The sequence below is a fragment of the Ornithodoros turicata genome, chromosome 9, assembly GCF_037126465.1.
Source record: "Ornithodoros turicata isolate Travis chromosome 9, ASM3712646v1, whole genome shotgun sequence".
Classification (NCBI taxonomy): domain Eukaryota; kingdom Metazoa; phylum Arthropoda; class Arachnida; order Ixodida; family Argasidae; genus Ornithodoros; species Ornithodoros turicata.
In genome coordinates this window covers 7601650-7619200 of record NC_088209.1, presented here as the reverse complement: position 1 = coordinate 7619200, position 17551 = coordinate 7601650, and the positions used below count along the sequence as shown (strand labels likewise).

The following is a 17551-nucleotide window of genomic DNA, read 5'->3' as shown; positions in this document are numbered from 1 at the left end:
CGAATTTTTTTGCGGATGATCTACCGAACGAATTTTTGTTCTGAAAACGGCCACGATATGATGTCACCGGAGGACACAGATGTTCTAATTGGGGCATCTACGTAGCTTTTATAATTAAAGAATTAACTAACAATTTTTAGGTAATTAGTCATTTGACGGTCATCTAACAGACGGCCAAGAACATCCGCCGGCCCAGAGATGATAGAAGTGAAAAGAGCATGTCTATAGCTCTTATAGTTTTTAATTTAAAATCTCTATCGCCTAAAAAAGAACGCCCGACATACACAGGGTGTCCCAGCTAACTGCGAACATATTTTTAAGAATATATTACACTTTTTCCAAGATGAAGTTAATTGCAATACAGCATATGCTGAAGGGCACTCCTTCGAAGGGCATTAGCAAAGTTCAAAGGCAATGTCTTAATTAACTTTCATTAACTAACTTTTTAATTATGAAGGCCACGAAGTTGACCCAATGGGAATGTCTGTTCCATTTGGTGACCTGAATCGTATGCGTTTTCGGAACAAAAATACATCCGGCAGATCGTCCACCAAAAATTTGTGAAGAAACACCATTTTTTATTCATTTATTCCTGTTTATTTCTTTATTATATTTTTCCCTGTATATATTGTTGTGGGGAAAGAAAAAGATACAGACAACAGATGGGTGTTGCTTCCAATGCAGCCCCCAATAGACGGATTATCTCCAATGAATAGAAGGATTAAGCATTGTGTAGGGTACACCACTAGTGGGCGCTAGGAGCGACTCCTCACCACTAGGGGCCGCTGCTGTCGCACTCCGCGGATGACGTCATTACTCCTTCGGGGAGCATGTTGAGAGATAGTGGGAGACATTGGTTGGCGATGATGGATGGCGACATAGAGCGCCCCCTTGTGCAAGGCTGTGGTGGCGCTGCGGGCGACAGGACAGACGCTCTCGGTGGCGGCTCCTCTCCACTGCGTTGTTATGATCTCGTGACCGCGATACGCGGCGTCGGCGGCAAAAGGGTTTTGGGTCCAGCGTTGTGCACGAGTCTTTGACCGAGTTTATATTAATCTCACTCCGTTTATTGTTCAACTGATGGTTGTTGTTTGAGAGCTCAATTGCTATGCTGTGAAATTGGGGTGTACGGCACGCATATACGGCATATGACAATATAAATAAATACATATAAACAAAAGGACGTGCACGATAAATTACGCCACATTAGTATAGCTTCCCGTGTTGCAACACTTTGCATTATAAAGGCGCTTTCGCGAACCAGTCCGTTCACAAACAGCCGTGTGCATCCCGTCGTGCATATATAAGACTTGGATACACTCTTTTAATTGCCTAATAACGCTTTTGCGACTCGAGCGCGTATATTAGAAGGCTCCAGACTCGCGCAATATTATTTTGGTGATGGTGCATATGTTCAGACAAGAGCGGAGGAAAATTGTTCCCCCTATTTGCTTTATGTATTTATTCACTTCAGTATATCATTCTCACGTACTAGTTTAAATTTAATTAGCGATAAGTAATACTGCAGTATATGCAATTTAGCGCACTACAGTGCTGTAAGATATATTGTAAGCACCTTACTGCTGCAGAATCACTGGGTGGATATCAGTAAAATTTTAGTGCCTTCTTTGCTGTGGTGGCCACTGTCACCAATAGGGATTCAGTTAAGTGTTGTGGCAATTCCAATGTAAGCAGTCATCCGCCATATTGGAAAGTGAGTGATTATGGTCAAACAAGTCTCAATAAACATGATACCTTCTACGATACCATCTGTGATTCCTAAATGTCAGTATGACAAGGTATGTAGAAATGTTAACGTATGTCATGCTATCCAAAGCAAGTTCTTCCACTTCCCCCCCATCTACACACACTCAGAAAAAAAAAAAAAAACGGGTCTTGGGTTTGCCTCTAGTAACATTATTTAACCACACAAATGCAGATATGTGCAGTCAAACACATTTGCAATAAGGAAAGCATGAAGATTATTGCAGTTGCAACGGTCATGTCAGTATAGGCCATGTACATCTTGGTATTGTTGCTCATTACACCGGCGTGTTCATGACCCAATACTGGCTCAGATTTTGATTCGATATCAGGTGTTGCACACTAGATGTCGAGCACGTTGCATGTAAAAGATATGGAAATGTTTGAGAAATTTCGAAAATACCAAGATGTACATGACCTATACTCGCAAAAGCGTTATTAGGCAATTAAAAGAAAGTATCCAAGTCTAATATATACACGACGGGATGCACACGGCTGTTTGTGAACGGACTGGTTCGCGAAAGCGCCTTTATAATGCAAAGTGTTGCAACACGGGAAGCTATACTAATGTGGCGTAATTTATCGTGCACGTTTATATGTATTTATTTATACTGTCGTATGCCGTATATGCGTGCCGTACACCCCAATCTTACAGTATAGCAATTGAGCTCTCAAACGACAACCATCAGTTGAACAATAAACGAACAGAGATTAATATAAACTCGCTCAAAGACTCGTGCACAACGCTGGACCCAAAACCCTTTTGCCGCCGACGCCGCGTATCGCGGTCACGAGATCATAACGCCGTGGAGAGCCGCCATCGAGAGCGTCTGTCCTGTCGCCCGCAGCGCCACCACAGCCTTGCACAAGGGGGTGCTCTATTTCGCATCGCCATCCAATGCCTCCCGCTATCTCTCACCATGCTCCCCGAAGGCGTAATGACATCATCCGCGGAATGCGACAGCAGCGGCCCCTAGTGGTGAGGCCTCGCTTGTAGCGCCCTCTAGTGGTGTACACTACACAATGCGTAATCCTTCTATTCATCGGAGATAATCCGTTTATTGGGGGCTGCATTGGAAACAACACCCTAACAGATTTTAGGAAAGTCGAAAACACTAGTTCGTTTAAGGGTCAGGAATTAAAAGTTAAAGTAAAAATGGTCGACGTTTTGATGGTGGCATTGTCTTAATGAGGACAAAAAATGGATCGGCTGTTACAGGTTGCTTAAATAACTTTGGTATGTGACATCACAATCGGTACAAAGGACGCCACAGCCAGTTGTCGGTCAGTCAAGTATGGGAATATTCCAGAAGGTCAAGTCCGGGTGGTGATGTCATTCTCCTTTGGCCCCTGTCCATTTTGATTGAAATTCCTGGGCAGGGTGGATGCTGCTTCAAATTTTGCTTAAAAAAACGAACAGGCAAGCAATAAAAAAGAAAAGAAAGTTTACCTCATCTAGGAGGCCAGATTTCTTACCATTGAACGTGCTCAAAGATCTTCATTAATGGTTGATTGGAATTTGTAAATGACATCAGATTTGCATTGTCCCCTGCACCAATATATGCTAAGATTTGACACATTATGTAGCAAATAACCTGCATGTTTGAAATGGCGAGAGACCTGGAGGTTTGGCTTTTTTGTAACGTCAGACCGGTGGTTGTTGAACCTGATCTACAATGATGTTTTGGTCTGTGTGTGCTTGGCACGTCGCACTGAACGACTTCCCGCATTCAACCAAACAGGTCATATAAGGTCTCTTATAGCTCCTTGTTGATGTCTTGTAGGATCCTGAAGTTTCCTACATAGCCAGATATAGGCAATGTGGTATCCTAAAGCCCTCGTACACTTCAGAATATGAGACATATTGGATCCTATGACTTACCTATATGTGAATAAATGTAGGACATGCAGGATCCCACAACTTTGCCACATGAAACAAAATAGGACATAAAGGTTCCTACAACTTGTATAGGATAAATAGGACCCCATACAAACCGATTTGGCTTTTTTTCAACACGGTTTAGATGAATTACAGCCAAAGCCACCATTAATTTTGATGGGAAAAGTAGAATTGCTGCTTTTAAGTACCTACTTGTGTGCTTTGCATTAATTTGAATATTTGACATGTGCGACCTTCACACTGGTGGCAGCCTGTTGGTAATGTTAACCAGGCAGTGAGTCGGGCTGGGAGACGGGCTTGGGATTTCGGGTGTGCCTGTGCAATGCACTAACTGGTACCTATGGCAACCAGCAGAAAGCACACCAGTATTGCTAGCTCACCATACATCGACTCAGCGATGGTCAGCTGCCTTTCTGGGGCACTTTCTTCGAGATAGCATTTTTCATTTTAAACTAAATTGTTTCTCTCCATTCTATTTCTATCGATTTTTCACGAGTGTCAGGAAATATGCAGGGTGGTCTGCACACGTATATGACTCATGGGATAATTGTAATTTCTGTGGGCGTCCTAACTGCTAATTGATTGCTAGTTCAACGGTGTCCATGTCTCTGGTGTGTTCCCTGATACTGGTGGGCAGTGATTACTACTTTTAGAGCATTTCGTTTCTTTTTTCGCAATTAATGCTTTCTTTAAATTGTTACTGATCAGTGCCTAAACAGGTGCGTTAATTGCTTGCTCCTGTTTATTGATAGCTACGTGAGAAAAGAAATATAACAACCAAGGGCACGACTCACCACGTTACATCACAGAATTCAAATGTCTCCCCTGTAACAGAAAGTAAATTCTTTATAGGTTGTCGTCCTTGTACTCGGTGCAATATCGTATGTGCCCTGCAGCTGTGCTTGGTGGTGGCCAGAGGTTGCAGCTACTCAAAAAGTGTAATTAGGTTACACTTACGCGACTTTAAAACTAAATTGTAGGAAACGTCCAGATAGACCAAAGTGCCTCATGCCAATGCCTCAGTTCCAGTTCTCATGAAGTGTCATTGAGTAAACTTTCCCATTATTTTCTGTTACTCATCGTGAATGATACAACATTTAAAACACAGTGTATCAAACTGAGTATTTGCTGGCAGACTTAGCTTAGTAGTAAGTAACTTTGCGACGTTTCACCGCCATAGGATCTAACAATCGCTTGACAATTTCATTGAAGTTGCCTTCTGATAGTACACGGTACTTGATTAGTACAAGGTCTATAGAAAAAGTTGTTACATACAACGACCCAATTACTTTTAATTAGATTAGGGCATTTCGGGCCATTTTCGCAGCCCCTGGATTTTGGGATTTCCCTGGACGAATCTCTGGATATCAGGACAGGATTCTGAGGATTTAGACAGCGCTGGTATACACTGCCTTTCAGAGCTATTCCACCTGTGTTATGTTTGTTCAACCACCATTCTCTGTCTCTACATGTCTATCAGAACATTCATCGTAGCTTAATGGGTTCCAATCCACTCTAATATGCAGTACTTTTTATATCAAAAATACTTTTTCTACTGCAATAATGAGCTAGATTTATTACAGGCCAACCCAACAGTTTATTTCAGACAAGCAGGCGGAACCACGATCCAAATTTAAAACCGATTGACTCGAATATCAAAATCTGGTTTATTTGATGGACAAAGAGAGTTTATATGCTTTTTGAATTTAGAAGGCCCCTGTTTGATATCATTTATTTTTTTCCCAGGAGACGCCCTGATGTTATATCTTTCAGCTGATATTAAAAAAAGTCTGTTTTAAGAGATGTGCACTGGCGATTAGCGCGTTCAAGCGCAGCCCTACTCTGCGTGCGTACGTGGTGGAGCACACTCTTAGAAATGAACTTTACTGCATCACACGCTCCTAGCCAAACACAATCTTGAATGATGTCGTTATCTGCCCTGATTTGTTAAAAACCGGTATGCGTACACCTTTTTGTGACAATTATGAAGAGCATAAGTGTCACAAAAAATATGTACGCTTCCCGTTTTCAACAAATCAGAACAGATAACGATATCATTCGAGATGATGGTTGGATGCTGTGCGGTGCTATGCGGTGAAGTTCACTTTTAAGAATCCAGGGCAGGCGGTACCGCGCGATGGAGACCTCCCGTCGATGCGCCCTTCATTTGGGCAAAGCTGTCGGGCTTTCGCTTCACCTCAGCTATTCGCCCGGAGACTTCGACTTCCTGCTAAAGCAAGAATCTGTGTTTGAGGCGCGAGCTCCAACGGCTCCCTAAAAATGTCCAGATGGTTCTTGCCAGCACTCACAACCTCGGCATTGAAGACCTAGCGAGTTTGGCTGACGCAGTGACCTTTCCTTCCTCGGGCCTTCTGTCGCGCTGTGTTCGACACATTCCATGCTTTGTAGCCATACTGGCGTCCGGGCGACGCAAGCGGCCATTTGCGAGTGTTACGTCTGGCCACGTGTGAACAGCGACATCAGCCGTTGGGTGAAGGCTTGTCTGCACTGCCAACGAAACAAAGTTCAGCGCCACACTCGCCTGACGCCTTCCCCTTTTCCCCCGCCCAATCAACGTTTCGACCATATACATCTAGACCTCGTGGGCCCGCTTTCACCAGCTCAGGGTTTCAGATATGTCCTCACGATCATCGACAGATATCCCGCTGGCCGGAAGCAGTTCCTCTTTGCGATTCCACGGTCCCAACTATCGCAGCGGCCCTTCTCCGTGAGTGGGTCTCCAGATTCAGAGGCCTGTCTATTATCACCACTGACCAGGGCCCGCAGTTCGAGTCGGTGCTTTTCTACAGCCTTACCAATGCTCTTGGGACTTGCCGCATCCGAACAACCACTTACCATCCCGCATCCAACGGCCTTGTGGAAAGCCTCCATCGGCAGCTCAAGGCGGCATTGCGGTCATCCCCCGAAACTCCTTGGCCTGAAGCCCCACCCATTGTCCTGCTGGGAATCCGCTCTGCGTTCAAGCCAGATTTCGAGTGTTCCTCGGCAGAGCTCGTGTATGGTATGGCGCTCCGGTTTCCCGGTGACCTCGTGTCACCCCCATCTACTCCGGCCGTACTCCCACCATCCGATTTCGTCACTCGCCTACGCAGTGCCATGCTGCCTTGTGCCCTGCACCTTCCCGTTCCTACTCTGCACGTCCCTACCAATATCCCAACCTGTGCAGCTCTACACACGTTTTCCTTCGCTGTGATAGAGTACGAAAACTTCTGCAAGCCCCCTACACCGGCCCGCACCGTGTTTTGAGCCGAGCGGCTTGGTATTACACCGTTCTCGTCAACGGGAAGCAAGAAAATGTCAACATCGAGCGCCTAAAGCCTGCTTTTCTCGACACTCATCCACGTCCCTCGACCTCCCGGAGTCGCCCTCCCACCTTCCTCGCCTGGTCCAGGCTTATTCCCTCCATCGACCTCACGCCGTTCTGTGACCTGGTCCAAAACCTAGTCCGCACCCGTCGCCTTCCAGCGACGCGCTAGGAGGGGGGATTTGTGGCGGCTTTGTTATCGGCATCGCGGCGCCGCTGTTTTTGAGGCGCGAGCAAAATAAACATTCGTTCACTTGCTCCCTTGCGAGCTACCAGAAGGTTGTTCCTTGCTTGTGTCACTGGCCACTACAAATCCTCCTGTACACTCTAAAAACAGAACTTCACCGTATAGCACACTGTGCGCCAACCATTGCGAAGAATGATTGGGCTATCGCTTCTGATTCGAAGATAGCAGGGGCGTACGCCTTTTTGTGGCAATTTTCATATATCCAAATTGCCACAAAAAGGCATACGCCGTCCTCTCTGCTCGAATCAGAAGCGATAACTCTATCATTCGTGGCAGTGGTTGACGTTTGACATTTCTGGACACCATCGGACTTTGATACTTATTGTGAAAGGGCTCATTATTTTATTCCCCACATCCCCACCAGCAACGGGGTAGAGTATCGCCTCTGGCGACGAACCTTTCCACTCTCCATCTCAAAATAAAGTTGTTGTTGTTGTCTTTCGATGAACCTGCGGAGTGTCTCAGACCAAGAGCAGTAAGAAACACTGGCATTACCAATTGCTGCAAAGTTGATAGACCACGCGCCTGCTTACTTGACTGCTGTTTTTGTGCATAATCGCATTATACTTAGACAGCTCACCCTCCGTTTTGTTTCGGAACGAGCAGTACCCTGGAATTTGCGGAGGTTCGCGCGACAAGCAATATATAGTATTTGTTTTCTCTTGGAAAGGGAATGCTAGTAGCTTTCGGAAATTTTTGGACTGTGAGCGTTTCCATTTCTCTGTTTGCTTTATTTAAACCGCCGTGCTCTGTGCCCTTTATGGGAAATACCAGAAACAAGCACAGAGGGGAAACAGGGAAGGAAATAGTTATGTGGTGGCGACTATCTATAGTTACGGGTCCGTTAATGGTGCCGACACCAGCCCACCCATAACTCTCGCAAAATGCTTCAAAGCAATGTTTCGACATATTGTACCAGTAGGAAATTTGCGTAAGGCTCTGAAGCAACCTTGCTTTGAAGATGATAAAAGCAACTTCAAGCTGCCAATAAACATCCATGGGGTGTCTCAATCTCAAAGCTGTCAACATCCCACGGACGTCTATTGTACGCTTGTGGGATGTTCGGGGAATGTGCAACAGGGGAAGATTTTTGTCCACTGGACGTACAGATGATACATATGGGATTTGTGGCATGCTCCCTGGGACGTTCAAACCTCCGAGTCAGGATATCATATGGATGTTCAGGGGATGTCTCTGGTTTACGGGGAATGTAGGCGAGTTCCCACATTTGTCACAATTACATCAGAGACTTTCATAGCACAGATATACAGGAGAAAAAGAGTAATTCACCTACCAAGTCGCACACAATGCACTTTGACAACTGCACTGTAAAAAATTTCACCGTAAAAAAAAACGGGCAACTGCAAGGAAAGTTGGCTGCCAAACATTGGCCGTTTTTTTTTTTTTTTACGGTGGCTCCGTACAAGTTGTGCTCGTGAAAAAACACTGCACTGGTCAGTAATTTTAACAGGGATACGCCGTGTAGATTTACTGTGCTGTGGTCGTTAAAAAAATGCATTGACCAGTAATTTTAACTGACATATGCCGTGTACCCTTATCGTGCTGTGACCGTTCCTGGAGACTCTCTTTTTCTTTCTACATATAGTCGCAGCAATGAGATCAGTTTAAGCAATGACCATGCGCAACACACTGTGATGTTTGTCACATTGGGATTTATTTTCTATGTATATAGTGATAAAAATGCGCCAGTCACCTCTGGCATCAAAACCCTGCAAAGAGAAAGGGAACTGTTACAGGGAGCAGGGCATTTGACATGCAGTTATACTCATAGTTTATTTTTTCAATGGAAGAACATACGAAGGCACCATGTGCACCTATCAGTGAGCTCTGGCATCAAAATACTGCAAAGAGAAAGGAAACTGTTACAGGGAGCCGAGCAATTGACATGTAGTTATACTCATCGTTTATTTTTTCGAAGGAAGAACAAGAAGGTGCACACAAAACGCGGAGACGGCACGGAACTACTTTCACCACAACTACTTTTACTGCCACCGTTCATAAGGACATCTGATCATGACCCTCTCGTATGTGCTGCTTCGTATGTGACACTATCTCTATATTCGTACGGAGCTGACGCGAGCAGGAATGGACGTGACATACTTTCGTGGTTTCGGAGAGCAAATCGATTCGAGGCGACCGCCCTGGTTTGTTCTCGTAGCGTCCCAAAATATAACATTTTAGTTTTGCATAGTTCGCCGCCGTGTACACACATATTGCATGACAGCACGGTATTCTGCTCGCTTCATGTACACCTCTACGGTGGTACACTAGCCCGTCGGAGTGTTAAAAAACACAAGGGCACCTTCCGCAACGATACATCACAACAAGAGCGCCTTGATCACCCTACGAGCCAGGACGTACACACAGAACTAGGGAGACGCTTCACAGCAAACGCGAGCCACGATTTACTGGTGTCACGTAAGTTGAACAAAACCAGGCATACGGTTCACCACGCTCAAATAGCAAAGGACAGGATGTGCGAACAGAAATGTGCTTACCTGACTACGTGCATTCACGAGATTTACAACAACCGCTTCGTCCTCCTCCTTCTTTGTAGGGGGTAAGGGTTGTCAGCCACAGTCAAGTGGCTTGCTACTCTTCGTCAACCATCGTCCGCGCACGATGTTCCGCTTCCGGCGGTTGCGAATGACGGCAATGCCCCGTACGTGGCTCCGCATTGAAGTTTTTGGCCGGTACATGATGATGGCGCCACCGTTTTACGTAGTTTTCGCAGTATTTGTGAATACGGTAACACACCGTCGTCAGATACTATTAAACACCCGTAGAAATCACGGTATTCTTTTACAGTGTGGGCAGTAGCCCAGCCTAGTGAAATAGAAGCGTACACTCTAAATCAAGTAACGCATATGTAACGGTTAAGTACCGCTTGGCCAGGAGGTACATTTTTAAAAAATATACCTTTAAAATTAAGAGGTACCTGCGCCCTGAATGCGGTACATGTAACGGATAGCGCGCAGCAATTTAGGCCTACCCGTCGGGGTGATTCCCCTCCTCCATGATATATTAACAGCCCCAGGAAGCTAGGCTGCACGATAAATACAACAAACAAATACCTTTATTCGAAAATTATATCCATTTCAGGGTTGATGCTTGTCCATCGCGAGCGTGCATTGTCATGATTCAGAAACGCCGAACACACGGGGCACGACGTATATGGATGAACGATGACCACCGCATCCCTCCTTCACCATTGCAGCTGCTCTGGGGTCACGCTTCTTTATCTCTTCCACACCTTTCGATTACTGTTCTTCCCCAACTTCCGTTTCCTCCACAGAACGTAACACCAACCACGGTAGACGATTGACTCACCCATTTACGACATCGCCTTGACGTAACCTAGGAGAAAATGCAATGTAAAGAAAATCCAACAACCGAAATAGCTTGCCTAAAAAAACATGCCTACTTGCTTGTGTAATCCAGGTGTAAAGTGCAATCTAGGCTCCTCTAATTCACGCATCAACGTTCGTGCATGAAGCACGAAGTTCGTTGTCTCTGTCCCTCAGTCGTTGTGTCCAGCCTGCCGGTGACCAGGACCACTGGGAATCAGAGCGAAGATGAACGAAAATGCGATGACTCCCAATCTTGAAAGCGTCGAACGAATTTCTTCGAAGACCGAGCAGACTCTTCCTCGCTCCCCGACATTTCAAAACAAACTGATTTGCAGCGGTTTCAAGAAACGCATTCTTCGCAAACGTGTGATCCCTCACGGTCACGGGTTCCAGTTATTGCACTTCTTTGGCAGAATGATAGTGCTCATCCATTACAACACTTCTGCATAAGGGAATTTATTGACTGATATTCGGAATCACACGAAATATTTTTGCAGCGCATGGATATCGTGAGAAGGCGTTCGTACTCATGCGCTGGAAACACGCGGTACACATGAGGTACAGCTGCTATAGATCGCGCTTAAAAGGTACCTAGCCGGTACGGATGGGGCTCGGAGACCTTGTACCGTTTGAATTTCGCAGTGGTCACGAACTGTACCTACTGGTTGAGGACTGTACCTCATGTGTACCGCTTGGCCCAGGTGCGGGTCATCTTTCATGCGGTACATATCGGGTGCCGGATTGAGAGTGTACCACTGAAAAAAAAAAAAAAAAAACAGATTTTCATACTCAAATGCATGGTAACAGCTGGCACAGTTTTGGTACAGACCTGTGTCACGATTCAGCGCACTCGCTGTTCGCTTGCATCGCTTTTGAAGAGTGGCTTGGCGAGGATGTTCCTCTGGCAGCTAATATGATTTACGTGTCAGATGGAGCGGCGTTGCATTTTCAAAATCGGTATAGGCTTTACGAGCTCTTCAAGTCAACTTTTGCGAGTGCGACGTGGCTGTTCACAGGAACAGGCCACGGCAAAAGCGCATGCGACGGGATCGGTGGAATAATGCCACGCCATGCCACGACACATAACCTGCGTTCACGTCAGCAAGACGCCATCCTACACTTTTCACCGCATGGCGCGCTCTGCGCCAACCATTGCCAAGATATGATAGATTTATCGCTTCTGATTCGCAGAGGGAGGCGGGCGGGCGCCCTTTTGTGGCAATCATCATATATCCAAAAAGGCGTACGCCCACCTCTCTCTTCGAATCAGAATCGATAACCCTATCATTCTTGGCAATGGCTGATGCACAGAGCGCGATGTAATGAAGTTCTGTTTTTAGAGTGTAGGATCACAGGAACATGTCCTGCCCTCCGCGCATCTTTGCGACTGATTTGGTGAGCTGTTGAATACCCGAAACTCTGGAGCGTCAACTTCGTGACTTTTTTTGGGCCGTTCCCTTTGCAGTAGCGAGCGAATTTCTTGGTGGTTCTGACTAAGTTCGCTACGGGCTCTCTAATTCTGTAAAAAAAAACGTGAGATTCACTTGGGAAATTTTGAAGTTCAATTAAAGAAATTCAATTTATTTGAATTGAAATCAAATGAAAATATTTTTGCAAGACGGCAAATTCAGTTGCCACACAAGTGCCGTTTACCCCGTATCTTTCTGTTCCCCGTTTTTTTATAAAGTCCGAATGACACGTTTTTTGAACCTGTACCTGTATAATGAACCACCCTGTATAATCAGCCAACTGCTTTGGCCACTGTCAAAACGTCGACCGTTCTTTTAGAATCTGTGTGCTAAATTTCCCATTAAATAAATTACTTCTTGTTAACTTCCCTGTAATCTGTAGTCCACGCCTTATTATTTTACTTTTATTCAACTTCGTAGCCGTGTGATATATGAACCTCTTTGACCGATATATATATATATATATATATATATATATATTATTTCTAATAAATATATATATATATATATAGGGTGTCCCAGGAAACGTGTCATTGAATTATAATAAAAAAACTACGCCACCTAGAATCATGCGGCCAACAGCATTTGTTCTTATTAGGTTTGGTTTAGGTAGGTAGGTTAGGTTAGGTTTTTGCCCCCTCCTAACGTAAATGTCATGTACTCCAAGTTTAATTATGTAAATATTTGCGAACTGAACTCGGAAATTTGCCAAGTAAAGGTCACTTTTTTACCCCACCAATATGAAGAGCGTGCGGAATTCACTTAAGTTCATAATAATTCACAGTGATATTCACGAGCTATCCCATCGGAAAAAATAGCCGAATATCATGCTTTTCGGAGCATCGGACCATAGCGCGCGATGACTTTTTGAGCGCAATCGCTCTCACTGCGACGAAAGGAGGTTCCGAAGGCAGCCCACAGAGTGATAGTAGGGAAAGTAACAGTTCCTAAAATTGGGAGAGGGAAAGCATTATCCCAGCGAAAGTCGGACGTGATAAGCCGTGCCTGTTTTATCTCTTTCTGCGACGTCGGGGAGGGCTGGGTTTCGAACCTCCTTTCGTCGGACTGACAAAGATTGCGCTGAAAAATTCATTCGTTGTGCGCTGAAAAATTCATTCCGCTATTCTGTGCGACCTCCGTAGAGCATGATGTTCGGCTATTTTTTCCGGTGGGATAGCTCCTGAATATCCCTGTCAATTATCATTAATTTGACTAAGTTAGACACGCTCTTCACATTGGTGGGGTAAAAAAGTGACCTTTACTAGGCAAATTTCCGACCTAAGCTCGCAAAAATTTGCATAATTAAACTTACGTTATACGACATTCATATGAGGAGGTGGCAAAAACCCAGTAAGAACAAATGTCATTCACGGCATGACTCTAGGTGGTGTAGTTTTTTTATTATAATTCAATGACACGTTTTCTGGGACACCCTGTATATATAACGAAAATACTGGAGGTGGATGGGACCTCCCTGCCCGGACTGACGTGAAACCGGCCTGTTTGCAACAGCAATGCACAACCTCGTTCGCATTTTACTTCTAAACTTTACATGTATTCCTTCTTCCTAAACAGCTTTTTTTTTTTTTCGAACGGGGTTAGTGCACTATCTTTTATAGACGGGTCGCTACTTTTTCTTGGTTACGGCATCTTTCTCACTGCGCTACCGAAGACCCTACACTCTTAAAAATGAACTTCACCACATAGCACGCTCCTAGCCAACCATCACCCCGAATGACAACGTTCTCGCCCTAGATTTGTTGAAAACGGGAGGAGGAGCCTATTTTGTGCCGTGCATAATGAGCACAAAATAGGCTCCTCCTCCCGTTTTCAACAAATCTAGGGCGAGAACGTTGTCATTTGGGATGATGGTTGGCTAGGAGCGTGGTATGTGGTGAAGTTCATTTTTAAGAGTGTACACTCTTAGAAACTAACTTCACCACATAGCATGCTCCTAGCCAACCATCATCCCGAATGATAATAATCTCGACCCTGATTTGTTGAAAACGGGAGGCAGAGCCTATTCTGTGCCGTGCATAATGGCACAAAACACCCGTTTTAAACAAATCAGTACAGATAACATAACGATATCACTCGAGATGATGGTTGGCCAGGAGCGTGCTATGCGATGAAGTGCATTTCTAAGAGTGTAGGGAAGGTGTCCTTAACGTCTACCGCGATTCGGAAAGGGCAATTCTGTGATGAAAACGGATAATTTTTGGACAGGCAGGAGGAACGAGGCAAAACGTCGACTAACGCAAATGCAAAATATGTCACATATATACATGTGCCTACTCTACATGCATGTCCCATTAGCATCGTTTCTGCGTGCGTGATCTGGCAGAAATTTGCAGTAGAAATTAACAGAAGCATGACATATCCCCTTTTTCTATATAACACCACGCGCACAGGGTTTTCGTGCAGACAAAAAAAAAAAAAAAAAAAGAAACAGGAAGGCCGTTTTTACGAGTCAAACTTTCATGATGACGACAGGGTGGCCGGAGTTACCTTTGTGCCGTGGAGCAGCCTGTATATCGTGATTATCGTACTGTTAAAGGAGCACAATTTTTTAAATAATGTTCCGCATGGCCAGCAAAATAGGACTTATTAGCTTAGTGCACACGTTTTTCCGGTCACAGCGCTCAGTAACAGTGCTGATATGCTCTCGTGAGCTACACTCTTAAAAATGAACTTCACCGCATAGCACGCTTCTAGCCAACCATCATCTCGAATGATATTGTTACCTGCCCTGATTTGTTGAAAACGGGAGGCGTACGCCTTTTTGTGACACTTATGCTGTTCATAATTGTCACAAAAAAGGCGTACGCCTCCCGTTTTCAACAAATCAGGGCAGGTAACAATATCATTCGAGATGATGGTTGGCCAGGAGCGTGCTATGCGGTGAAGTTCATTTTTAAGAGTGCAGGTAGGAAGAACATGTTTTCCGAGCGGAACTCGAAGGAGATTTCTGCATCGTGGCAAAATTTAGGCTACATCATTTGTATGCATATGGATAAAAAGGGCCGCGGGTCTTGCTGTCCATCCCATTGACACACACGCATTTCCCGTTTCTTATCCTCCTATAGCGAGTCGGTAAATTGCAATACGGTTCTAAATTTTCGACAGGTACATACTGGTATGTAAGGTCATTGCAACAAAAACACTAAAAAGGGGATAATTCTACACATACCCTTAATCGCGTACGGGGATCGAATTGATAACGCTTATATCATAGTGTGGTGCTCCACACTTTCGTTACGTTCCCCACAATACTGCTTTGTACAGTGATTTTAAGAAGTCGCGCGAATCCGAGCAAAGCATATTTTCCAAACGTTCCGTGTACACAAAAGTGAATATTTCGCAGAGCGACTTGAAAATCCCGCGGATTGCAAATACGTATTATGCTTTCGGTAAGAAAGGGAACGATGAAGTTGCTTACCATTTCTATTTTCTTTTCGGCAGCGATTCATGTTCTACGACGAAGTGTCCCAGGACTGCGCCACCTGCTGCGATTGCGAATGTTGCTATTGTGATTGTTGCACCTGTGATTGCTGGTGGGAGATGGGGGCGTTGGCTCTGCGCGACGCACTCCGCTCTTAGTCCCCAATAGACAATTTTGCACGAGCGCCACGTCTTTAGGAATGTAGTCGTGGAAGTTCAAGTAAAAGGAAGTATATATACGACATGCATCAGTTGTTGTTATTTTTTTTTTGCTTTCTTAACCGTCACTATTAACGCTTTTTTTAGTTTAGAGCTCTACATGGCATCGATATGCAATTTGGCATATTACAGATGACCGTCTCAATTACATGTCCCAATGTCCCAATTACTTGTCTCAATTACAGATATCGTTCACCAGGCACTGCTATGCATGCCACGGCGTCACATGTATCTAGTGTGGTTTAACCATACATAACAGCATGCAGAAATACACTCTTAGAAATGAACTTCACTGCATAGCACGCTCTTAGCCAACCATCATCTCAAATGATATCGTTATCTGCCCTGATTTGTTCAAAACGGTAGGCGTACGCCTTTTCTGTGACACTTATGCGGTTCATAATTGTCACAAAAGTGGCGTACGCCTCCCGTTTTCAGCAAATCAGAGCAGATAACGATATCATTCGAGATTATGGTTGGCTAGGAGTGTGCTATGCGGTGAAGTTCATTTCTAAGAGTGTACAGCCCATAAAGGTTAACACTCCCGAGAATTTACATCCTTATTCACTGGACATACAACACCTGAAACACGGAACAGTCGGAGGGCTATTTGGAACGTTCCGTTTGGAATTTCACACCACACACGTGTAGTTACTATAGTCTCGTACCTGTGCATTATATGAAGAATCTATATAAGCAAGTAAAGCGAACGAATCTATAGACAGCATTGGAAGTCCAACTTACGAGAACAAACCTCCGGAACCAACCGACAGGTTCGGACAGCTTTTCATAGAGACATTCACGTAGTTCTTGCAGTTTACTTGCATGATAGTCGACACGCGTTAATATGACACTCGTTTGTATGACATCCTCACTTTGGTGCAATTTTCTGGGGCACGGTTTCCTCCCACACTCTCAGAAAAAAGGGTGGAGCAGTTATACCTTTCAGGAGGTTATATTTGTCGCATATGGTGTGCCTAAAAGGTTGCAAAGTTCTACCTGCTGCCTCACTCTCTACCACGAATGATAGGGTTACCACTTCTGATTCGGTGAGCGAGGGGGCGTACGCTATTTGCAGCAATTTGGAGATGATTGCTTTTACCACCTATTATACCCTTTATCAGACGCTATGCTGACCTAGGTCGTAACGGGTGTACCCTGTTACCCACTCTTAATAATAAAACTTTTGAAATCCATGCTAAGAAATCCACCCTTCAAATTCCAATCCTTTGAAATCCAAGCTGTCAAAATAACTCACAATTGGTCTATGCAGTCCAGTGTTAAGCCTGGTTTTACGTGAGAAAATCAGTGTTTAAGAGGGTCACACTCCAGAATAACGAGTCTTTATACAACTCTGTGTCATATTCAGCATGTATCTCTTAATTATTCATTAATTTAATTAAGTTACAGGCGTAAATAACCACGCGTATGAATACTAGGAAAACAATGCTTCAGCGGTTCGGCCGTTCGGCTACCATTGAGGACGAGGCTATTTGAGAAAATGGAGTAACGATGGAGCCGTATATGGTGTTGCGCGATGTGCTCATAAAAAGGATAATCACTGCAAGCTCTAATAAAGCATATGTTTCTTCTGCCGATTTCGTCAGGTATTTATTTTTCAGACGTGTAACGACTTGGTGTGCTAACACGCGCGTGCAACTCATGAAGGAATTCATGGGTGAAGTGACATTGCAGTCGTAGCTGTTTTGGACAGGAAATCGGGTAGCGAAAAATGTCCAGGATGAGCAACATATAAAACGTACCGGAAAACTGCTGTGTCGACAATTTGTCACGACGGTAATCAAGTAAACATCA

General features: G+C 44.6%; 1 protein-coding gene across 3 annotated transcripts in view; it reads left to right on the top strand.

The window, feature by feature from the left end:
- Nucleotides 1-15756, top strand: part of LOC135369259 (phospholipid scramblase 3-like) — a 138194-nt gene extending 122438 nt beyond the window's left edge. For all 3 annotated transcript variants that reach the window (XM_064602870.1, XM_064602869.1, XM_064602868.1), the window contains one exon: nucleotides 15539-15756. In XM_064602870.1, coding sequence (XP_064458940.1) covers nucleotides 15539-15676 — 138 coding nt within the window. In that variant the 3' untranslated portion in view covers nucleotides 15677-15756. The remainder of the gene's footprint in view (nucleotides 1-15538) is intronic.
- The last annotated feature ends 1795 nt before the right edge of the window (nucleotides 15757-17551 follow it).